The 25,754-nt window shown below is 43.0% G+C and overlaps 1 protein-coding gene and 1 pseudogene across 7 annotated transcripts in view; one reads left to right on the top strand and one right to left on the bottom strand.

Moving 5' to 3' along the window:
- nup50 (nucleoporin 50) overlaps positions 1-25,754 on the top strand; it is a 71,492-nt gene that overhangs the window by 1,859 nt on the left and 43,879 nt on the right. For 3 of the 7 annotated variants that reach the window (XM_068050831.1, XM_068050832.1, XM_068050833.1), the window contains exons 2-4: positions 441-626; positions 7,350-7,428; positions 22,560-22,643. In XM_068050831.1, coding sequence (XP_067906932.1) covers positions 7,360-7,428; positions 22,560-22,643 — 153 coding nt within the window. In that variant the 5' untranslated portion in view covers positions 441-626; positions 7,350-7,359. Of the gene's footprint in view, positions 1-423; positions 627-7,349; positions 7,429-22,559; positions 22,644-25,754 lie in introns of those variants that run through there. The other 4 variants (XM_068050830.1, XM_068050836.1, XM_068050835.1 and 1 more) reach the window with 2 other exon arrangements.
- Positions 25,275-25,754, bottom strand: part of LOC137379770 (trichohyalin-like) — a 3,653-nt pseudogene continuing 3,173 nt past the window's right edge.

Genomic DNA, 25,754 nt, shown 5'->3' with positions numbered 1-25,754 from the left:
CTTGGGCTTTATGAAGTGAGGCATAGAGTACAAAAGAAAGGAAATTAGGAAAAAAGTTTATAAAACCCTGGTTTGGCCTAAACTGATGTGTCCAATTCTGGACACCGCACTTTAGGACAGATGTGAAGGCTTTAGAGAGAGAGGAGTAAAGGTTTACATGAATGGTTCCAGGGATGAGGGACTTCAGTTACAAGGATAAATTGGAGAAACAGGGGCTCTTTCGAGAAGAGACGGTTGAGAGGACATTTGATAGGGGAGGCGGTGGTGTAGTGGTAATGTCACTGGACTAGTAATCCAAAGGTCCAGGCTAGTCCTCTGGGGACATGGGTTCGAATCCCACCATGGCAGATGGTTAATTCGAATTCAACGAATAAATGTGGAATTTTTTTTAAAAAAAAAGCTCGTCTCATGGTGATTATGAAACCATTGTCGATTGTAAGGACTGGAGACAGAGCAAGAGGAGTACGGCGGGAGCAGAGGTTTAAAAAGCACGCCAAAAGCCCAGAGTCGGAAACCAGAGACAGAGCGAGAGGAGCATGGCTTGAGCAGCAGGAGCAGAGCAGGAAAAAATAAAGTGACAGAGTGACACCAATCAACAGTGAGAGCAGGGAAACAGCGCCACCAGGGTGAGTATACAGGGAGGCATTTAATTTAAATCAAACATAGCACCCAACATCACAGGCGAGCATGCAGGTGATTGGTTTGGGAAGAAGCTACCTGTTTGGTGACTATCTGGTAAGTGATTAAGGTCCATTCTAATCCTAATGTTTAAAATAATAACGGAACTAGTGGTAAGCTTAATAAAATATATTTTTAAAATAAATAATTGAATGAAATAACTGGTTAATTCAAACATAGTAAGGATGGCAGGACAGGTAATGTGTCACGGTTGCAGCATGTGGGAGCTTCTGGATGCCAGCATGCTAGGCAAACATGTTTGCAGTAAGTGTTCGTAGCTCGAAGAGCTTTGGGTCAGAGTCATTGAACTGGAGATCGAGCCGCAGACACTGCGACGCATCAGGGAGGGGGAATGTTACCTAGACGTTTTGTACCAGGAGGAGGTCACACCCCTTAGGATAGGGTCATCTGATTTGGTCAGTGGTCAGGGACAGGAGAATGTGGCTGCAGCTGAGACAGGTAAGGGGACCCAGAGTGCAGGAGCACTCGCATTTGCAATTGTCCAACAGGTTTGAGGTTCTTGGAGCTTGTTTGGATGAGAGTGGGGGATGCAGGGTGGATGAGCAACCTGTTCATGGCATCATGATACAGGAAGCCATTCAAGTGGAGGGAGGAAAAAGGAATGTAGTCGTAGTAGGGGACAGTATAGGTAGGGGGATTGACACTGTTCTCGACAAAGAGTGAGAGTCCAGATGGCTGTGTTGCCTGCCCAGTGCCAGGGTTGGGACATCTGCTCAGGGCTGGAGGGGGAGGATCCAGTCCTTGTCTATGTAGGTACCAACGACATAGGCATGACAAGGAAAGAGGTTCTGCATAGTCAGTATAAGGAACTAGGCACCAAATTAAGAAGCAGAACCTCAAAGGGTAATCTCTGGCTTATTACTTGAGCCACGTGCAAATTGGCATAGGACAATTAAGATTAGAGAAATTAATGTGTGGCTCAAAAATGGTGTGATAGAAGTGGGTTCCAGTTTGTGGGGCACTGGCACCAGTACTGGGGAAAGTAATGGCTGTACCATTGGGATGGTCTGCACCTGAACTGTGCTGGGGCCGGTGTTCTAGCGAGCCGCACAACTAGGGAAGTAGAGAGGGTTTTAAACTGATTAGTGGGGGCAAGGGATCAAATTTGGGAAGATATGGTAAATCAAGGAGTAGAGACAAGGCAAGAGAGAAAGGTATTAATATGGGAAATGATAGCCTCTGACAGATTTGTACGCTGTGTCCCTTCCTAAGAGTAAATCAACAGATAAGGCTAGAGGTTACAAAAAGCCAAAAGACTTGCAGGTTGATAGGTAAATTGGCCATTCTAAATTGTCACTAGTGTAGGTAGGTGGTAGGGAAATATAGGGACAGGTGGGGATGTTTGGTAGGAATATGGGATTAGCGTAGGATTAGTATAAATGGGTGGTTGATGTTCGGCACAGACTCGGTGGGCCGAAGGGCCTGTTTCAGTGCTGTATCTCTAATCTAATCTAATCTAATAATAAAAGGACAAAACTAAAGCCTCTATCTGAATGTATGTAACATTCAAAACAAAACACATGAAGTGAAAGCGCAAATAGAAATAAATAAGTACGATATGATAGCCATTACAGAGACGTGGCTGCAGGATGACATAGATTGGAACCTGAATATTGAAGGGTACATGGCATTTAGGAAGGACAGGAAGCTAGCAAAATGTGGAGGGTTAGCTCTGTTACCTAATGATGGTATTGGCAGAATAGAGAGGGTTGACTTAAGTTCAGGACACCAGGATGTAGAAGCAGTTTGGGTAGAAATGAGAAATCATAAAGGCAGGAAGTCACTTGTGGGAGTGGTGTACAGGCCACGTAACATTAACCACACTGTAGGATGGGGTATAAAAAGAAATAATTGCAGCATGTCAGAAAGGTACAGCGATAATTATGGTGGATTTTAACCTACATAAAGACTGGAAAAATCAGATGGGCAGAGGTAGCCTAGATGAGCAGTACATAGAATGTTTTTGGGATAATTTCTTGGAACAATACATTCTGGAGCCAACCAGAGAGCAGGCTATCCTAGACCTGGTATTGTGCAACGAGATAGGATTAATTAATGACCTCATAGTTAAGGCGCCCCTAGGTAGCAGCAATTTTAAAATGATTGAATTTTACATACAGTTTGAGAGAGAAAAGAGTGGGTCCAAGACAAAGTATTTTAAACTTAAATAAGGGTAATTATGAGAGCATGAAAGCAGAGCTAGTTAAAGTGAACTGGCAAATCAGGTTAAGGGATAGGTTAATAGAGATGCAGTGGCAGACATTTAAGGGGATATTTCAGAATACGCAGAATGGATACATTCCAACGAGCAAGAAAAATTCCAAGGATGGGACTCCCCATCTGTGGTTAACTAAAACAGTTAAAGATAGTATCAGACTTAAAGAAAAAGCCTATAATTGTGCAAAGATGGGAGGCAGATCAGAAGATTTGACAATATAAAAAAAACAGAGTGACTAAAAGATTGATAAGGAAGGTAAAATTAGAGAACGAGAGAAAGCTAGCTAGAAATATCAAGACCGATAGTAAGACATTCTATAAATATTTTAAAAAGAAAAGAGTTCAAGTGAGCATTGGTCCAATAGAAAGTGAGTCTGGTGAATTAATAATGGATAATAAAGAGATGGCAGATGAATTGAACGGCTATTTTGCATCGGTCTTCACTATTGAGGATACAAGTAACATCCCAGTATTAGCTGTAAGTCAGGAAATGGAAGGGAGTGAGGAACTCAAGAAAATTACAATCACCAGGGAAGTGGTGCTGTTGGAGCCGCGGGCTGATAAGGCCCCAGGTCCTGATGGACTTCATCCTAGGGTGTTAAAAGAAGTGGTGAGTGAGATGGTTGATGCGTTAGTTTTAATTTTCCAAAATTACCTAGATTCAAGGAAGGTTTCATTAGTTTGGAAAATAGTGAATGTTCCTCCTCTATTCAAAAAGGGAGGGAGACCGAAAGCAAGAAACTACGAGCCAGTTAGCTTAACATCTGTCTTAGGGAAAATGTTAGAAGCCAATTTTAAAGACGTTATAGCAGGGCATTTAGAAAAATTCAAGGCAATCGGGCAGAGTCAACATGATTTTGTGAAAGGGAAATTATGCTTTACCAATTTATTGGAGTTCTTTGCGGGAGTTACATGTGCTGTCGAAAAAGAGGAACCAGCGGATGTATTGTACTTAAATTTCCAGAAGGCATTTGATAAGGTGTCACATCACAGGTTATTGCAGAAAATAAAAGCTAACGCATCAGCTATCTCACTTGCCACTTCTTTTAACACCCTAGGGTGAAGTCTATTAGGACCTGGGGACTTGTCAGCCTGCAGCTCCAGCAATTTGTTCAGTACCACTTCCCTGTTGATTGTAATTTTCTTGAGTTCTTCCCTCCCTTCCATTTTCTGACATAGCAGGTAACATATTGGCATGTATAGAAGATTGGCTAGGTAACAGGAAACAGTAAGCGTAAATGGGTCATTTTCTGGTTGGCAAGCCGTAACGAGTGGTGTGCCACAGGAATCTGTGCTGGGGCCTCAACTTTTTACAATTTATATAAATGACTTGGATGAAGGGACCGAAAGTATGGTTGCTAAATTTGCTGATGACACAAAGATAGGTAGGAAAGTAACTTATGAAGAGGACGTAAGGAGGCTACAAAGGAATTGAGTGAGTGGGCAAAGACCTGGCAAATGGAGTATAATGTGGGAAAGTGGGAAATTGTTCACTTTGGCAGGAAGAATAAAAAACCATATTATCTAAATGGTCTGAGATTGCAGAGCTCAGATGCAGAGGGATCTGGGTGTCCGAGTGCATGAATTGCAAAAGGTTTATATGCAGATACTGCACTTAATTAAGAAAGCTAATAGAATGTTATCGTTTATCGCATGGGGAATTGAATACATAAGTAGGGAAGTTATGCTTCAGCTATACAGGGCTTTACCACTTTTTTTTTCAGGTTTGCACTTGCTGCTGTTCAATATTCAGTGTATTAATACCTAATCTGTACTAATGCTTTGTCTTTCAACACACCATTAACATATTGTTTGCCTTTGCTCCGTGACCTTTTGGTCAGCTATGTGGCCTGGTCCAATCTAGACCTCCTTTGTTATCTCTTGCCCCACCCCCACCTCACTTGCTTATAACCTGTGACTTTTCTAATATTTGTCAGTTCCGAAGAAGGGTCACTGACCCGAAACGTTAACTCTGCTTCTCTTTTCACAGATGCTGCCAGACCTGCTGAGTAGTTCCAGCATTTCTTGTTTTTATTTCAGATTTCCAGCATCCGCAGTATTTTGCTTTTATTAAATAAACGGGGCATTGATTTCAAGTAATTGGTAGAAGGATTAGAGGGGAGTTGAGGAATATGGGGATCTGGAACTCACTGCTTGAAAGCGTGGTAGAGGCAGAAATCCTCAGCAGCTATAAGTACTTGAAGTGTCGTAACCTACACAGACACGGATCAAGAGCTGGAAAGTGGAATTAGACTGGATGGCTCCCTGTTGGCTGGCATCGACATAAGCTGAATGGTCTCCTTCTGTGCCATAAATTTTTTTGTTTTCTTTATTGTATTTGAATTATATAAGATGAAGTGTTTTATGTATTGTACATAAGTTTAAAATTGAATGCTCATCAAACTTTCTTCTCTGGGTGAAGTTTGTGATGCAACTTAGGGCGATAAGTTAAGATGGAATAAGTTAAGCTAGTTGGATTGGGATGCATTGTAACTAAACCATGTGTAATAGTCAAGGCAACTCATTGTTTTGTGAGGCAGTAACAAATTGAAGGTACCAGATAGTGTCAGGCTATGCAAGCAAAGCTAGTGCGATTCACCAGCAGTCCCTGATTCTCTGATTAAATTATTGCCTTGAAGCATACTTAGTCAGTGCTGCTCTTTGTACTGAACAGTAATTTATGGTCTCTAAACAAAATGCACAGAGATGCGTTATCAGAATTTATACAGATGTATTATAGCTTTTGAATTATGGCAGGAAAATATTTATGATCGAGAATAATGCTTGTCAAATGATTATGAGGCAACAATCTCTTTCAAGGGTATGGGTGATGTCATAAACTGCAAGAGCAAAGCTTGAGTGGTTTATACAGTTACCTGAACCCAAATTTAACTGATACCAACCTTTCCTGCTTGGTTCCCTCCTGATCACCTCTACCTTGGTTCAAAGCATCAATTCCCATATATATGTTGAACAGCTTTGACAATGTATGCTCTTGGAGGGTCTCAGGTCTAAATGAGAACCAAATTAATGGAGTTGGGGCCCCATTTGAGAGGAGATAATCCTCCAAAATAGATTATTCTTTTAAATTTGATTTTGAGAAATTAAAATAATTCTTGTGTATGTGTGCATCAGAAGAAATTAACTAATAAGTCTGGAAGGCCCACCTTGGGTAAAGGGAATTACCAAGGTAACTAATATGTTTTCCTTTTGTCGTTTAGATTGAGTCCTTCATGTTCTTAGTTAATTTTCTTATAACTTGTATTGGACTTGAACTTTCCTCTGTGAAATATGGTGGGAACTTTCCAATGAGTTTATGTGATAAGTAATTTCTCATTATTGTGTCACAGCTTGTGGAATACAGATGATATTTATGATTGCACAGTAAATTTTTATGGGGGAATTGGTTCGCACAATGTTTAGACACTATTTTGTATTCAGGATCAGTTAAAATCGAGCCAACATCGAGGGGTTGAAAATCTCCTTTTGGCATAAGCATCTTGCATGACATGTGTTTGGGCAGTCTTCCTTTTTCTTCTTTGGTTAAATTTCTCCCCCATCATGAAAGTATTAACTTCATGTTGGGGGATGGTGCTGGGTATTTTTAAGAACCTTGTTCAAGTGATACCAACAATTACTTGTTTTTATATAACATCTTTTACGTATTATTGCAGATACTATCTTATTTGCCTGCTCAGGTGAATGTAAAAGTTCTGTTGACACTATTGGAATAACAGTGTGTTCGCCCAGTGTCCTGGACAACATTCCTCTCTCAACTAACGCCACCACAAACTGATTATCTGGTCTTTGACTGTTGTATGAGGAGAGATTGGGGAAACTGGGCCTGTATTCTCTAGGGTTTCGAAGAATGAGAGATGATCTCATTGAAACCTACAGAATACTTAAAGGGATAGACAGGGTAGATGCAAGATGTTTCCCCTGGTTGGGGAGTCTAGAATCGGGGGACACTATTTCAAAATAAAGGGATGCCACTCAGGATAGAGATGAGGAGAAATTTCTTTACTCAGAAGGCTGTGAATCTTTGGAATTCTCTACCTCAGAGGGCTGTGGAAGCTCAGTCATTGAGTATGTTTAAAGCAGAGATTGACAGATTTCTAAATACCAATGACATAAAAGGATATGGGGATAGTGTGTGGGGAAAAAAGCATTGAAGTGGCTGATCAGTCATGATGGTATTGAATGGTGGAGCAGGCTGGATGGGCTGAATGGCCTACTCCTGTTCCTATTTGACTTGTGTGGAACCTCGCTACTTGTAAATTAGCTGGTATTTTCTTACATTAGTGACTGCAGTTCAAAAGTAATTCATATTTTGTGCACTAAAGCGCTTATGCAGCCAGTGTTATAGTTTTTGTTATGATTAGCTGACTGACCTAAAATCAATCAAAAGAATAATCTTGCCAATTTTGTTTCAGTAACACCATCATGGCAAAGAGAACTGCAGACAAGGAACTAACTGACAGGAATTGGGATCAGGAAGAAGAATCTGAAGAGGTGCGTACACAGTTTCTGTCAGTAGTGAATGGTATCAACTTGCCATATTAAAGTGCAAGTTTTTTTGGATGGGGTGGGGGGAATTTGGGTGCCAGGATAAACAGTTATATGCAGTGTACCATGTTAAATCACGGGTGGGAAGGAGAGGATGAAGTGAACCTGAGTCCACATGCCAAATTTGGTGGTGCATTGGCAGCTGGTGAGCAGTGAAGCAAAGTTTGGAAAATTCTATATGCCACCATCTATTGGAGAAAGATATAGAGGAACAAATTTGCATGGAAACAAGAGGGGTGCAGGGAGTAGTTGTAATGAGAGACTTTAATTATCCAGATATAGTGTAAAAGACAGAGGGGCAAGAGTTCATGAAGTGTGTTGGGGAGAATTTTCTAGATCCGTATATTTCTGGCCCAGTGAAGAAGGAGGCACTGCGGATTGAGGTGGGTTGAGTGTCAGTAGGGTAACATTTCAGAGACAGTGATCTTAGTGTCATATGTTTCTGGTTAGTTATGGACAAGGAGCAATCGAGGGTTTAAAAAAGAAATTAATTAGGGGAGGACCAACTTCAATAGGGTGAGAACAGACCTGACCCATGTAAATTGGAAACAAAGAATGGCTGATAAAACTGTAATTGAACAATGGGCTGTCTTTAAAGCGGAGAGAGTTCAGTTCCAGTCGAGGTATATTCCTACGAAGGGGAAAGGTAGGAGAAACAAATCCAGAGCTCCATGCATGACAACAGTGATAGAGTAAGATGAAGTAGAAAAAGGGTGCTTATGACTCCTCAGGTCGCTACTGCGAGCCAGGCTGACTATATAAAGTTCAGAGAGGAAGTCAAAAAAGAAATGAGGAAAGAGAGAATGAGAAGAGACTGGCAACTAGCATAAAAGAGCATTTAAAAGTCTTCTGTAGGCACATAAATAGTAAAACGGTGGTAAAAGGAGCAGTGGGGCTGATTAGGGACCAAAAAGGGATCTATGTATGGAAGCAGGAGACATGGCTGCGATACTAAATGGGTACTTTGCATCTGTGTTTACCATGGAAGAAAATGCTGCCCAAGTCATAGTAAAAGAGCAGGTGGTTAAGACACTGGGCTAAAATTTGATAGGAGATATTAGAAAGGTGGGCTGTGCTTAAAGTTAAGTCACCAGGACTGGATGAGATGCATACAAGGATAGTGAGGGTGGAAATTGTGGAAGTACTGGCCATATTCTTGCAATCATCCTTAGATACAGGGGTGGTGCCAGAGGACTGCAGAATTGCAAATGTTTACACCCTTGATTTAAAAAAAAAAGGGTGTAAGGATAAGCCCAGCAACTACAGGCCAGTCAGTTTAACCTCAGTGGTGGGAAAGCTTTTAGAAACAATAAATTCAGAACAAAATGAAGTCACTTGGAGAAATGTGAATGAATTAAGGAAAGTCAACACTGATTTGTCAAGGGCAAATTGTGTTTAACTTGCATGAGTTTTTTTAATGAGGTAGTGGAGAGGGTTTTTTTTTAGATTAGAGATACAGCACTGAAACAGGCCCTTCGGCCCACCGAGTCTGTGCCGAACATCAGCCACCCATTTATACTAATCCTACACTAATCCCATATTCCTACCAAACATCCCCACCTGTCCCTATATTTCCCTACCACCTACCTATACTAGTGACAATTTATAATGGCCAATTTACCTATCAACCTGCAAGTCTTTTGGCTTGTGGGAGGAAACCGGAGCACCCGGAGAAAACCCACGCAGACACAGGGAGAACTTGCAAACTCCACACAGGCAGTACCAGGAATCGAACCCGGGTCCCTGGAGCTGTGAGGCTGCGGTGCTAACCACTGCGCCGCCCTTTGATGAGGGTCATTTGGTTGATGTGTACATAAACTTCCAAAAGGCATTTCATCAAGTGTCATACAACAGGCTTGTCAACAAAGTTAAAACCTGTGGAATAAACGGACTGTGGCAACCTAGATGTGAATTTGGCTGAGTGACAGGAAACAGAATAGTGGTGAACAGTTGTTTTCCGGCTGGGGGAAGGTGTATATAGTGGGGTTTCCTGGGGTCGTTGTTAGGATCACTGCATTTCTTGATCCATATAAATGACCTAGACTTGGGTGTACAGGGCACATATTTTCAAATGACACAAAACTTGGAAATATTACCTTCCGGGAGCGGAGCGGACCTGTGGGGAGAACGCCGAGAGCGGAGCCTATAAATCCAACCAGAGGACCGAGGCCCAGTCTCATACCTTCCGGGAGCGGACCTGTGGGGAGAACGCCAAGAGCAGAGCCTATAAATCCAACCCGAGGACCGAGGCCCAGTCTCTTACCTTCTGGGAGCGGAGCGGACCTGTGGGGAGAACGCCAAGAGCAGAGCCGAAAAATCCAACCCGAGGATCGAGGCCCAGTCTCTTAACCTTCCAGGAGCGGAGCGCAGTCGAACCTCTTCAAGCGTGCTGGAGTTTTGAAGAAAAAAAAAGCCAACAGTGATGTCAGAGGAGAGCTGCAAGGTGATTGGTTGGTGAGTAGCAGCTGTTAGTGCATTTAATTATCTTAAAAAAAAATAAGGGGAACATTTTTTTTGGTTGAAATAAAAAACCTCTGGTGATAAGGTGAGTACTACTAAAGTGTTTTTTTTTAAAGGACTTTAGATTGGAGTGGGTAGAACAAGGCCCCTAGTGTAATTAGTATTTTTTAATTCACGGAATAACTAATTAATCTAAGGGTAAGTCATGACAGGAGAGCTCAGCCCCGTGATATGCTCCTCCTGCGCTATGTGGGAAATCAGGGACGCTTCCAGGGTCCCTGATGACCATGTGTGCAGGAAGTGTATCCATCTGCAGCTACTGGCTACCTGCATTACAGAGCTGGAGCTGCGGGTGGATTCACTGCAGAGCATCTGCGATGCTGAGGACGTCGTGGATAGCACGTTCAGTGAGGCGGTCGCACCGCAGATAATGGCTGCACAGGCAGAAAAGGGATGGGTGACCACCAGACGGAGTAGTAGGCGTAGGCAGGTAGTGTAGGGGTGCCCTATGGCCATCCCCCTCTCAAACAGATATACCGCTTTGGATACTGTTAGGGGGATGATCTCCCAGAGGAAAACAGCAACAGCCAAGCTCATGGCACCACGGAGGGCTCTGCTGCACCGCAGGGGAGGAAAAGGGGTGGAAGAGCTATAGTAATGGGGGATTCTATCGTAAGAGGTGCAGATAGGCGTTTCTGTGGCCAGAAACGAGACTTCAGGATGGTATGTTGCCTCCCTGGTGCTAGGGTCAAGGATGTCTCGGAGCGGCTGCAGGACATTCTGAAAGGGGAGAGTGAACAGCCAGAGGCCGTGGTCCATATTGGTACTAATGACATAGGCAGGAAGAGAGATGAGGTCCTGCAAAGTGAATATGGGGAGTTAGGCAGAAGGTTAAAAAGCATGACCTCTAGGGTTGTAATCTCAGGATTACTCCCTGTGCCACGTGCTAGTGAGGGTAGGAATAGGAGGATAAGGCAAATGAATGCATGGCTGAAGAGCTGGTGTAGGTGGGAGGGCTTCAGCCACTTGGATCATTGGGATCTCTTCTGGTGCAGAGGTGACCTGTACAAGAGGGACGGGTTGCATCTGAACTGGAAGGGGACCAATATCCTTGCGGAGAGGTTTGCTAGTACTATTTGGGAGGGTTTAAACTAGTCTTGCTGGGGGGGGTGGGACCCAAAGTAGTAGTCTCTCCATTGAGATAGTTGAGGCAAATGCAGAGGTTAAAGCAAGCAAGTCCAGTAGGCAGGCTGGGCAGAGGCAGGACAGGGAGCGTGGAAGATCTGGTAGGCTAAACTGCATTTACTTTAATGCAAGAAGCTTTGGAGGTAAGGCAGATGAACTCCGAGCATGGATCGGTGCATGGGATTGTGATATTATAGCTATTACGGAAACGTGGTTGAGGGATGGGCAGGGCTGGCAACTCAATGTTCCGGGTACCGATACTTCCGGCGTGACAGAGGTGAGGTAAGAGAGGAGGGGGAGTTGCACGATTGATTAGGGAGGACATCGCAGCAGTACTTAGAGAGGAAATCCCAGGGGGAACGTCCAGCAAGGCCATATGGGTAGAACTTAGAAATAAGAAAGGGGTGATCACTTTGGGATTATACCATAAGGCCCCCAGTACTCAGAGGGAATTGGAGAAGCATATATGTAGGAAAATCATAGATAGGTGTAGAAATTATAGGGTTGCAATAGGTGATTTTAACTTCCCTAATATTGACTGGGACTGCCTTAGTGCTAAGGGATTAGATGGGGAAGAATTTAAGTGTGTCCAGGATAGTTTTCTGAAGCAGTATGTGGATGGCCCTACTAGAGAAGGGGCTACACTCAACCTCCTCTTAGGAAATGAGGATGGGCAGGTGGTTGATGTGTCAGTGGGGGAGCACTTTGGGGCCAGTGACCATAACTCTATTAGCTTCAAGATAGTTATGGAAAAGGATAGGACTGGTCCTCAGGTTCAAGTCCTAAATTAGGGGAAGGCATCGGACAGGAACTCTCAAAAGTTGAATGGGAGAGGCTGTTTACAGGTAAAGGAACGTCTGGCAAGTGGGAGGCTTTTAAAAGTGAGATAGGAAGAGTTCAGGGCTGGCTTGTTCCTGTTGGATGGAAGGGCAAAGCTGGCAAGTTTAGGGAACCGTGGTTGATGGATATTGAGTGTCTGGTCAGGACAAAGAAGGAGGCATATGTCAGGTATAGGCAGCTGGGATCAAGCGAGTCCCTCGAGGAGTATAGGAGATATAGGACTACACTTAAGAAGGAAATTAGGAGGGCGAAAAGGGGCCATGCGATTTTCCTGGCAGATAAGAGAAAGGAGAATCCTAAAAGATTCTATAAGTATATTAAGAGTAAAAGGGTAGATAGGGAGAGAGTAGGTCCCCTTAAGGATCAGTGTGGTAATCTATGTGTGGAGCCACGGGAAATGGGCGAGGTCTTAAATGAATACTTCTCGTCTGTATTTACCGTGGAGAAGGTCATGGAAGCTAGTGAGTTCAAGGGAGGGAACAGCGATATCCTGGAGCATATCAACATTACAAAGGAGGAGGTGTTGGAGGTTTTGAAGCGCATTAAGGTGGATAAATCCCCAGGGCCTGACCAGGTGTATCCTAGGATGCTATGGGAAGCAAGGGAGGAGATTGCTGGGGTCCTGGCAGAGATTTTTGTTTCATCGTTAGCCATGGGTGAGGTACTGAAAGACTGGAGGATAGCTAATGCTGTGCCTTTATTTAAGAAGGGCAGCAGGGATAAGCCAGGGAACTACAGGCCGGTGAGCCTTACATCAGTGGTGGGAAGGTTATTGGAAGGGATTCTGAGAGACAGGATTTATATGCATTTGGAAAGGCATGGATAGTCAGCATGGCTTTTTGCATGGGAAACATGTCTCACAAATTTGAATTTTTCAAGGACGTGACCGAGAGGGCGATGGACGTTGTCTACGTGGACTTTAGCAAGGCCTTTGACAAGGTCCCGCATGGTAGGCTGGTCCAGAAGGTTCGAACACATGGGATCCAGGATGAACTAGCCAATTGGATACAAAGTTGGCTTGGTGATAGGCAGAGGGTGGTAGTGGAGGGTTGTTTTTCAGATTGGAGGCTGGTGACCAGTGGTGTGCCACAGGGATCGGTGCTGGGCTCTCTGTTGTTTGTCATATAAATTAATGACTTGGATGTGAGTGTAGGGGACATGATTAGTAAGTTTGTAGATGACACCAAAATTGGTGGTATAGTGGACAGTGAAGAAGGTTGTCTAAGGTTACAACAGGATCAACTGGGAAAGTGGGCAAGGGATTGGCAAATGGAATTTAATGCAGACAAGTGCGAAGTGATACATTTTGGGAAGTTAAACCAGTGCAGGACATATACCGTGAATGGCAGGGCCCTGGGGAGTGTTGTTGAGCAGAGAGACCTTGGGGTGCAAGTACATAGTTCCCTGAAAATGGCAACACAGGTAGACAGGGTGGTGAAGAAGGCGTCTAGCATGCTTGCCTTCATCGGCCGAGGCATTGAGTACAAGAGTTGGGACGTCATGTTACAGTTGAACGTAACGTTGGTTAGGCCGCATTTAGAGTACCGTGTGCAGTTCTGGTCGCCGCACTACAGGAAAGATGTGAATTAAGCTCGAGAGGGTGCAGAAAAGATTCACAAGGATGTTGCCTGGTTTGGAGGGCTTGAGTTATAAAGAGAGATTGGATAGCCAGAGTCTGTTTCCCATGGTAGGGGTGACTAAAACTAGAGGGCATAGATTTAAGGTGAGAGGGAGGAGGTTTAAAGGGGATCAAAGGGGTAAATTTTTCAGAGTAGTGGGTATCTGGAATGAGGTGCCTGAGGAGCTGGTGGAGGCAGGAATAGTAGCAACATTTAAGAGGCATCTGGACAGGTACTTGAATGAGCAAGGCATAGAGGGATATGGAATTAATGCAGGCAGGTGGGATTAGTATAGATATGCATCATGAACGCCTCCTTCTATGCTGAACAGATAGTTAGAATACATTTGCGTGCAGTTGATAGCAATTCAGTGAGGGGGGGCTTGGAATTAAGTGGGCGGCGGGTGGCCCTCACTTGCTTTCAGATCCCTGGCTGTTGAAATCTAGTAGCACCAAGGTGAGGCCTCAGTGCTGAGACTGGAAGGCAGCCATGAGGAGCACTGGATAGGGGAAGAGTGGGGAGCAGAGGCCATTGTCGGCTTGCAGTGCTGTGAACTCTGCACAGGTGGGCCTGGTCTCAGGTGGCAGTACTGGGTGGGCTTTGTATCTGGTGGTATGCATGGCCTTGGCTGAGGGGTGGCCATACTACTGGGTGGGCACTGAGCCATTAGGTGGTAAGCCAAGAGGAATAGCAAAGGCAAAGATGCCAAGGCATCACCAAGCAATGGGTCTCATGCACCCTATGTGCGCTGCCAGACAAGTCGGGCAGAGAGGGCCATCGGATTCAGGGCCATTGTCTAGGTACAAGGTGTGATAGACTGCCCACATGTGGCCATCAAGGCTTCAACAGCCAACCAACCAACAGGAAGGGCTTTCATTCTATCAATGTTCAACTGGTCTGCGGCCACCAGAAGCTTTTCCTGCAGGTGTGTGCCTGCTTCCTGGGAAGCAGCCACGACACCTACATACCTCAACAGTCCCAGGTGCCGCAGCTTTTCTGGTCCCTCCACACGCCTTCAGGGATGGATTCTCAGGGACAAAGTCTACCCTTTGAAGACATGGCTACTGATGCCTGTGAAGAACCCTCGCACTGCAGCAGACAAGTACAGCACTTGCCACAGGCCCACCCAAGTGACCGTCAATCAGGCCATTGGGCTGCAAAGATGAGATACTGGTGCCCTGGATTGATCTGGTGGAGCCCTGCCATATGTCCCAGAGAGGGTGTCTCATATTGTGGTGCTCTGCACAGTCTAGCACTGCAGAAGGGGGAGGACTTGCATGACGAGAACATGATTGCCACTCCTCCACCGACAAGGAGGAAAGCGATGAGCAGGCAGCACTGGATAATGAGCCCCTTGCTCCGGAGGCCAGGCACATTGTCTCTTGCTTCCTTGGCCTGTCATTGAATCTCATACTTACCCACTTCCAGCCACCATTCCACTCCTCCTCCCTTTCAAGGCTCACTTGAACCTCCCTGCTGACCAGAGAAGGACTCCAGGGGCCTTGTCCTTCTCTCGCCTTGCCACTGCTGCGTTGAGCTCATGGACGATGGTGTGCAGGTCTGCACGAATTTGTGTATCTGGTTCTCCATGAGGGTTGCCAACCTCTCGATGGAGGAAGCCATGCACTCACATGCCTGAGACGTGGCAGCACTCATGTCATGGATGGACTCCTCCGTTGTCTGCTCATGGCTGCACATTGCCTCTGACATCTCTCTGCAACTCCAGCATGCTGTCTGCTGTCAACACCAGAGGCTTATCAGCCTGGGGCTCAGCATGAGTCTGGCCGCCCACAGTCCTCTGTCAGTGGCCTCAGCTGCTCGGCCACATCTGCGATGCTCTCACCAGCTTGTGACCCTGTTTCTAAAGCCAAGTGGAAGCCCACTAAGGTGGAAGTATCTGCGATGGTGGAAGGTGCAGGAGAGTCATGTGACAGTGCATCCTCTGACTGCTCCTCTGCCTCAGAGGTTAACGGCTGCCCCCCTTCTGCTGAAGTCTCCTGAGAACCTTGACTTACATGAGAGAACACAAACGTGTGGGTTAGGCTGTGCAGATCTCATCATGCCAACCATGCGTAATGTGGATTAGAGGTGTGTAAAGGAAGACCGACCCGAACCCGACATTCCATCGGATCCCGTCGGGGTCAGGTTGGGTAGCAGGCCTTTACCCATATACTGATGTAAAGGCCTGCCACCCGACCCGACCCCAACGGGTCCGGAATTCAGGCTCGCGTCAGGTTTCCTTTGCACCCCTCCAATGTGGATCTCCAGAAGTGAACTGTATGTCAATGGAAGACTTTCCTCGCTTTCCTACGCAGAGACACCAGTCTTGCCATTTGCTATTGAGCGGCCGTCCTGGGTCCCACGAGCTCCAGTGCCACGCCCTCAACGCTTGTTGCTGTTTCTGCCTGAAGAGAGAGGAAGAGGCCCAGAGAAAAGAGGAATTGCTACACTCTGGAGAAACACTGCTTTGGAGAAAGGGCGCCTGTGTCTCGGGTGGGGAAAGTTGCTGTTGCCTCCAGTCAAGAATTCCTGTCTCCAGAGTGAGTTCTGTAGTTGCTGTGCTCTGTGGAGAAGGCTCCCTTGCTGAGAGTAAGTCCTGTTGACTTGTGTTTTGGAAGTTCCTGAACTCTCAAGAAAGTTTCGACTGTTAGACAGCTACTTTAAAATTTAAATAGACCTGTTGCTATCACCTGTTTGTGAAAGATTTGTATGACATCTGCTGCAGACGAATGACCTTGAACGTCTGCCCACCACAGACTGTTCATTAATTTCACCTGGAGACATTGAGTGGCATCTGACTATTCAACTCTAGGACCCTCGCTGATCCAGGAAAATATTACCAAAGTTACAAAATTTTATTATTCCTAAGAAACTGTTACAAAGTCAATATCTCTGTTTTTTTCCCCAGTTAACCATTGATTTTTGAATGTATATGTGTGCATGAGGCAGGGAACATTAAGGAGTTATAAAATCTTTTCATACATATAGATTTATCTCATTGTTTGAAACTTGGTTCATTAATACATTTTTTTGTTTAAAGAAACCTGGTTCAGCGTGCTTTATTCTGGGGATAAATGAAGTGATTAATTTGGCTGTTTTTCTGGTAGGTGGGAAACTCTACTAATATGCTGTGACATGTGGATTAGTGGGACTGAATTAACTGTGCCTCCTGCCTCGGTCGTAACACTATGCAAAGCTTCCAGTGCAATGTTATTAGCTTACAATTGGGTCATATTACTTTATCTGATCTGGAGGCAGGATGGAGGAAGATTTGAAATCTGGTTTGATTTTAGACTGGTTGCCGTCAGACGAGGAATGCTTCATGTGACCCCTGAGTGCCAGAGGCTGTTTGATCATAGATATATCACAGCCAAGTCTGATTTTGTTCTTGCCCAATGCAAGATGAGAATTTGCATTTATATAGTGACTTTCATGACCTCCGAACATCCCAAAGTACTTTACAAAGTGTGGTCATTGTTGTAAAATAGGAAACGCAGCAGCTGATTTGCACACAGCGCAGTTCCACAAACAGCAATGTGATAATGGCAAGATCATCTGTTGTCATTTAGCATTGTTTGAGGAATAAATATTAGGCAGGACACCATGGAGAACTGCCCTGCTCTTCTTTGAAATAATTCTGCAAGATCTTTTAGGCCCACCTGTGAGAGCAGACAGAGCCTTGGTTTAATGTCCCATCTAAAAGATGGCACCTCTTATCATGCAGCACTCCCTCAGTACTGCACTGAAATGTCAACCTAGATGTTTTGTTGAAGTCTCTGGAGTGGGACTTGAATCCACAGCCTCTGAATTCGAATCGTGAGTGATACCACTGAACCGTACTTCACATCTCACCGCAAATATTTCCAACAAGAGTTGATGTATAGTGTGCAGTTACTTTACTCAACCGTGTGCTAATGTAAAGACAGAAAATCCTGGAACTGCTCAGCAGATCAGGCAGCATCTGTGGAGAGAGAAACGTTAACGTTTCAGGTCAGTAACCTTTCAGAAGAACTCATCTGTTCTGATTGGTTCTGGGTCTGAAACGTTAACTCTGTTTCTCTCTCTACAGATGTTGCCTGACCTCCGTATTCCCAGCATTTTATGTTTTTATTTCAGATTTCCAGTATCTGCAGTATTTGGCTTTTGCGTCCATGTGCTAAGCCCAATTTCAGGACCCTTATCCACAATGATAAACTTAAGCAGTATAGATTGTGGATTAAACCTAGCAAATTTCTGGTTTGTGGGGTTTAGTTACTCACTAAGTTTCTGATAGAGGTGGAACTCACTTTTCCTTTTGTTTAGTTTAGTTTAGAGATACAGCACTGAAACAGGCCCTTCGGCCCACCGAGTCTGTGCCGACCATCAACCACCCATTTATACTAATCCTACACTAATCCCATATTCCTACCACATCCCCACCTGTCCCTATATTTCCCTACCACCTACCTATACTAGGGGCAATTTATAATGGCCAATTTACCTACCAACCTGCAAGTCTTTTGGCTTGTGGGAGGAAACCGGAGCACCTGGGGGAAACCCACGCAGACACAGGGAGAACTTGCAATCTCCACACAGGCAGTACACAGAATTGAACCCGGGTCGCTGGAGCTGTGAGGCTGCAGTGCTAACCACTGCGCCACTGTATTGCTGCTTTATTACCTATTCCAGCCCTTTGAGTTGGTAACCGAAGCTGTACCAGACAGTGAAGCAAAATAGAGTCCAGTAAGTTCTTCAGGCTAATGATCTGAAATACTGCATTAATTTCATATCCAAGTTGTCCCTCTTTTCTTTCTAGCTCTCTCTTCTCATTCCCCCAATCCCTGTTCTTCCCTTAAAAACTGCATTTTCATAAAGTTTGGCTGTTAATGCAACTTTTATGAAATGTAAATTTATCTTGCCTGTCTGAGAAGTTATCGGGTACATCTAAAGCTGTACATGGGGCTCGTTCTGTATGCTATCTAGTCAAAGGCTTCAGCTGAGAATTGACTTCTGTTTTTGGGAGCAATGAATTTCCAAGGTTATTGGACTTAAATTGTCACTATCTTGCTTTGATCCTTTTTTCACTACCCATTGTTGGAGAAAGTTGAAATAATTTTGTTCCATGCCACTAGGGGATAGCTTTATTGACTTTAAATGTATGAAGGATGCTTTAAATGTTGCCCAGTCTTTGTTTGATACAATTGCTGCTCTTCAATAAGATTTTGATTGCTGATCTTGCGTCGTATTATTTTGCTTTACAAAGCAACGGGCCATTTGGCCCAACAGGTCTAAACCAGTATTTATATTCTTCTTGGAACATGTGAAGTAGGCAAGCTAGGCTACTCAAGTAATTATGTGGTATTAGGTATTTAGCCTAGTAAAGAATTAACAGGACCCTAAGAGCGAACTGGGAACAGATACTGGACGCTAACAGGCAGAGGCAGCAAAGTACTGGATGTACCAGGAACCAAGGTTAGGCCCCTGGTTTGGAATTTGGTTAAGACAAAGAATAGTCATTTATCTCCTGAGAATAGGTGCTTCTCAGGCTAGGAATATTATGTTTCCTTAATACTGAGGCATATTTTATGGTATAGCCACAGCTGCTCTGATAAGGGTGATATAGGATTGGAACCTAAGCAATTTGAGAGCCTGAGTACATACTACATTTATAATTGGATAATGGGGTTTTTGTTGTAAATTTGTGATTAGTTGGTGTTTGGTTTTTGATTCACAGTAAAAGTAAAAAAAAGTGTGTGTGTGAGAGATTCTGCAGTTGTGTAGCCATACAAGGCTTCTCCCACCCTTTTTCATCCAACGTATCCTCTTCCTTTCTCCCTCGTGTTGATCTGTGTGGCCTCTCTTTTCTCCCAGCCAGAGGAAGTTCTGCCAGGCCACCCACGTCTGGAAGCAACTTGTTTCAGCATAAGATTATAAATGACCAAAAAAAACTAGTTTAGTACCAGCCATATAATTCCCTGTCGAGTATTCAAACTTTAGCCAAGTAGAGCCAAGCTCCCGAAACAGACACTGATGCACCAGCAGCCAGAAGAAATAATCCAGAAACTGAACTGTAAGTTCATAATTCCTTTTAAATGATGGTGGGGGGCAGTGTGCGGAGTTGTCTTCATTCTGTTTGTGTTCGGCTGTGCAAGGTTAAGGCAGGGATTGGCGAGAGTGTCGAGTTTGAAGATGGCAGAGCTGGCATCAAATCAGCAGTGTCCACTGATTTATGTTGCCATCTTGCTGCTCTACATGTTGCTGGTGGTGATTAGGCACATACATGCGAACCCCTTTACCAAGATGGTGTCCTGCATGCTTCCTGTTGAAGTGCACATGTGCATCTCGTACCCCATTTCCTATTCTTGTACGATTGCATAATGCCAAAAAGAAGGTGCAACACGTTCCAGTTTAGCTCCTATGGATTTTTCACAACCTCAGGACATCCAAAGAATGTGAAATGTAGTCTGTTACAATGCAGGAAATGTAGCAGCCAATTTGCATGCAGCAAGATCCCACAAACAGCAATGTGATCATGACTTGATTGATCTGTTCTAATCTGAGGGACAAATATTGGCTAGGAGAAAAGGGGCCATGATAACATGGAAACAAAATTAGCTGAGTGACGGGTAACAAGTGGATAGTTGTTTTTCACACTGGAGGAAGGTGATGTTCCCCAGGTTCGGTATTCGGACCAGTGCTTTTTTTGATATGTTAATGTCTTAGACTTGCATGTACAAGACACAATTTCAGAATTTTCAGATGCCACAAAACTTCTTAGTGTTGTTAACAGTGAGAAGGATAGCAATTTCAGGAGGACATAGGCTGATGGAAAGGGCAGAGATGTAGCAGAGGAAATTTTAATAAAATATGAAGAAATACATTTTTGTAGTGAAAAGCTAGAAGAGGCAATATAAAGTGGTACAATTCTAAAGACTGTGTAGGAACAGGGAAACCTGGGGGTATATGTACACAAATCGTTAAGGTGTCAAGGCAGGTTGAGTTTGGTTAAAAAGGCATATGGGATCCTGGACTTTATAAATGGAGGCATATAGTACAGAAGCAGGCAAGTTATGGTGAAGACTTATCAAACAGTAGTCTAGTTCCAACTGGAATATTGTCTCCAGTTCTGGGAACCACACTTTAGAAAAGATGTGTAGGCTTTAGAGAGGGTGCAGAAAGGATTTATGAAAATGGGAGAATGCTTGCAAGAGTGAGGGACTTCAGTTACATGGATAAATTGGGGTTTTCCTTCGAGTAGAGAAGGTCGAAAGGAGATTTGATAGAGATGTTCAAAATGACGAGGGCTCTAGACAGAGTAGATAGACAGAAACTGTTCCCATTGGTGCAAGGGTCGAGAACCAGAACAGAGAAACAAACCAAAAGCAACATGAGGGAAAACATTTTTACACAATGAGTGGGCTGGAATACTCTGCCTGAAAGTGTGGTGGACACAGATTCAGTCATGAATTTTACCTGAAGGGGAAATGTTTGCAGGGCTATGGGGGGGGGGAAAAGTGAGGGAGTGGGACTAGCTAAGTTGCTCTTGCAGAGCCAGCAAAGGCTGTACAGGCCAAATGGCTTCCTTCTGTTATGTAACTATTCTATGATTTAGGGCCCCATCAATTTCACAGTCACAGCATTTTAAGAATCGTGAATTTCATGATTTCACATTTTAAATCATATTTTATAGAGTCAAAACAAACCATGAAAATATTCTATTTGAAACAAAGACGAAAGGTTTCTGGTTTCAAATGGCATTTATTGTATACTCCAAAACTATTGTAAAAAGCTGACTATAAACGGGTCGCATTCTTTACTCTCGAGCTTCCATATCCTTTCACTTGATGTGCTGCACTAATGGTTGTGGCCATTTTTGATTTGCTCATTCTGGTATTCTCACTTGTCTACTAACAGCACTTGAAACTGCTACACTCAACTGCACCAGAAGCCCTCCCTCATTTACCAATCAGCGAGTTGAGCCTTGTCAATCAGTAAAACGTGCAAAGTTCGCAACATGCCCAGCAATCAGCGAGGTGAGCCTTGTGTCAATCAGTCAAACTCTGCCAAGTTTGCAAAATGGCTGATTTCATGGAGCCCTGAGATTTCACTGTCTGTGATGCATTTTTAACTGCCATGACTTTGGTAGGGCCCTATGTATGATTCAGTGATACTGCTGAGGTCTTCCATGTTGCTCATCAGATAGCACCTTCAGAATTTTTACGTCCACCTGAGAGGGCAGATGGAGCTTCATTTTAATGGCTCATCTGAAAGACAACACTTCCAGCAGTGCATCACTCCTTCACTATAACACTGAAATGTTGGCCTCGATTATGTGCTCGAGTATTTGGAGTAAGACTTGTAGTTACCTGACCGTCAGCTGGTTATAGTTATTGTCAACTATCCTGCTGACCAAAATGGGGCATGCAACCCAATGGCCACACTGCAGATAAGTTCTGCTGTAACTATATTATGCCACTCACTACTAAATAGTAATGCTCACAAGTGAGCAATAAACATTTGAGGGTTATTTAATCTGATTAGAAACTTGTTCCTGGAGTGATATAAACTAATTTTCCAATACTGGCAGATCTCTTCAGTATATGCTATTGCATAAAAACGGAACTGGTATTTACAGCATCGTACCCTATCTTCCAACTCTCTCAATGAATCGCTTTTGAAGTGCATTCACTGTTGTGTACAAATGCAGCAGCAAGTAGGATGTAGTAATGTCCTACAATGGTGAGTGAGATGAAATTCCAGCTTTGGCACTTCTTGAGAAAGGCATGTTGGCAAAAGCACAGAGAATTCTCTGTTCTTGTTTGAATAGGCCACGTGTTTTAATGTCCTCCTGAACTGCTAGAACACACAACCTCCAGACTCCAGGTGAGAATGTAACTGAGCTGCACTGATATTGCAACTTAAAAACTTTACTATGGATAACAGGATGTGGAATTATTAGTTGCATATATTTTTATGACTACTTTTGCTTCCTAGGCAGGAACCTTCTCAGTTGCAAGTGAAGATGTGTTGAAAAACAGAGCTATCAAGAAAGCAAAACGCAGAAACCTCCTCACTGAGGCAAGTCATGTAATATGACTCTTTAATTACATTTTAGAGTATATTATGTGGAGTTTTGCACTTTCAGACTTTTATTTAAAATGTCATTGAAACACCCTCCCAGCTAGGCTTCCCTGCTCTTCAGGATTCGGAGAGAAATGAGGCAAGTCCCCTTCTCCATGGATCAGACAAACTTACACTAAATTAAAATTCATCTCTAATTCCATGAACATGAGCAGGATATTCCCAGCTAAAAATGTTTCTTGAGTTCTGTGGATAAGCCATAATCACATTGCAGTCTATGATCTGAAATAATAAAGCTACAAAAAGGGAAACACTTGCCATTTTCCCAATCCGTTCAGGATTTTCTGACCATATAGAAAATTAATATATTATCCTAAGAGTTAAAGTAATAAAACATTTGGAGTAAAATATTAATTCTATTTGTAGCTTCCAAAAGCCAATGAAAATTGATGCTATTTCTGTAGTAATGGCTTTCAAAATTTAAGTACCATGATTCTTTTTATCTCCACCCTGCAGTCTTGTTCCCATCTCACCTTTTCAATCTGCATCATTGTTTATTGCCCTGGCAATGAGTGAAGTGACCTGATATATCCAACTATATTAAACCTGTTAAGCATGTTAGTTAGCATCTAGCATTATGTAAGTTTGTCTGAGCTGTGGAGATGGGGACTTGTTCAGTTTCTCACTCAATCCTGGGGACCAGGGAAGCTTTCCTGGTCAATGGCAATTATTCAGATTTACTGTTAGATATTTTTTGAGGACAATGTATTTTCATTGGATGGCTATCGAAAGCATCTTTTTTAGAGAAAGGAAGAACTGTTATATTTGCAGCTAACTTCAATTTTTACAGTTTGAAATATATTTAATATTTTCTATTGGTTTAACTTGAAGTTGACATTTTTGAGACCTTCCATTTTGATTGTAAGTCCACATGTCTTTATCTGCTCATCTTGAAGATTGTTTGTTCAATTCAGTTTGTCTGTTCTTCTCCCTAACCTGTTGCAGTATATTTAAGCTGAAACAATTTGAATCCTTAATTACCTATTCTGCCATGAAATCTATCACCATTTGATGCATTGGGTTTATTTAGGAACTGTAATGTCAGAAGCTAGTTAACAAAACACCAAATGATTTGTTGTGAAGGTCTTTAAGGAAACTACAAGGATAATCTCTTACTTTTCACTCCTGTCTTACATTGCAATTCTAGGGATTGTCAGATAGAATGCCCCAGACTGTCTTTGGACTGCCCCTAATCTGGGTGCCGCAATGGCCAAGCCACAGGAAAAATGGTGGCTGAGCTGCAAAGACACCCTTCTGCCTCGTTTGCAGATGTAGGCCATCATCTACCTATTAGGAGAAATCTTGGAGCAACCTGCTATTGTGGTTTTATGTCCACCCCTCCCTTTTTATGACCTTTCATACCCCTTTGCATTCTCCGTGTTAATTCCAGGAAAAGTATGCCTTCTCAGTCACCAAGCATGTTAACTGCATTTGAGAGAGCATTCAGTGATAGAGACGTCAAAACCAAGTATCAAACAGCAAAAGAATGGTAGTGCTGGAAGTCCAGCAGTCTCTTGTTTAAAATAAAAATCGCAATTTTAATTTTAGTCATTGAAAACTTCTTGTGTAGTATTTCTTTTATCAATGATTTGCAGCACACAAAATTGTTCAGTGCAGTATGCATTATGTTTTAATGGTGATTATTGAATAATTTATTTTAAAGCACATGGACATTAAACCCTGGGGAGGTCAAGTTTTTTTTAAAAATAAAATCTATAGGAGTTATTTGAACTTTGAAACTTTGTAGTGTTCACTTTTGTTCAACTTAAAACATGAAATTCTAGTTGCCTTGGGGGGAAAAATAGTATGCATCTCACAGCAGTAAGTTTGCAATTTAATCCATCCTTCATAATTGTCCTGGGAGGTTTGCACAAGTAACATCAAAATGTTCTGTGCCTTGCTGTGAAGCTTGGGATGTTTTGACATTCATAGGAACTGGTTTCCAATTTGTTGTGAACCTACTGCATGTTCGCACTTGCCCTTAGAAAAAAATAATCTTGCATGCTGGGCTGAAGTTTGACATAAGTATTATGATTTGTGCAGTACAGCCTGTTCCTTCTGAAAAACCATTGCATTCTATCTTGGGGAACATTTTTGCCCAATTTGAATTTATTATTTAGGGATAGAATAACTAATTTTAAATGGTAGGTTTTAAGACTTGTGTAGTATTTGTTGGAGATATTTTGACTAAAGGTATTGAAATGTGAGTTGATTGAAAGGTGTAGATGTAGGTACTCGCTGTAGGTGGGTATATTTCAGCACTTTAAAGTATATAGACTGAGTTTATAATTTAATTTTGATAGAACTGCTCTTGCAAGGGATACCTCTGCTTGGCCTGCAACTGTCTTAACTTTTTGTATGTTACAGATGTAGCACTGTAACCCAGATTGATTATTTAGATGCCTCTAGTCTTTGTGCAAATAAGCTGTAATTCTTTGCACAGCTTTTGCTATTGAGCATTAACTCCGTTTCCGGGTATGTTGTAACTGTCTCTGTCTTATTGTAACTGTAACTTCTGCAGTGTTGATGCTTCTGATACCCACTTTCATTCCTTTACATTAAGTTGTTTCACTTCACTTTATGGCCTTTTCTGTTTACTTTTGTTGACTCACTTTTCCACCATTTAATTCCAAATTCTTTTTGAATATCCAGCATTTTCTTCATTTGCATCTCCTCCTAATTTTGCAGATCAATTTTATTCATAGTTATGTGCTATTTTGCACATGATTATTTAGTTTAGGCTGGTGAGGCTTAAATTTCCCTTATACTTACTATACAGTTACCTCAGAAACTGGTGTGTTGAAAATTTGTAACTGCAGGTAGTTGATATACTTACAGCATGATTACTGCTCAAGGTCGACTTCAATGCGATCTCTTGGATCCTCTAACTCTCCATGTACAAATTACACAAACATGCGCCTTTTTTATTGGGCTGCTACTTCATATGCATACTGAACATTTTTAAATGGCAAGAGCAAAGGATCTTGGCCTTTAAGCAAACTTCATTTACAATTCAAAGGAAACTTTAGTGCAAAAGTAAAATACTGC

The sequence above is a fragment of the Heterodontus francisci genome, chromosome 18, assembly GCF_036365525.1.
Source record: "Heterodontus francisci isolate sHetFra1 chromosome 18, sHetFra1.hap1, whole genome shotgun sequence".
In the NCBI taxonomy this organism is placed as follows: domain Eukaryota; kingdom Metazoa; phylum Chordata; class Chondrichthyes; order Heterodontiformes; family Heterodontidae; genus Heterodontus; species Heterodontus francisci.
Note: the sequence above shows the minus strand (reverse complement) of the source record. Positions and strands in the feature narration are given on the sequence as shown.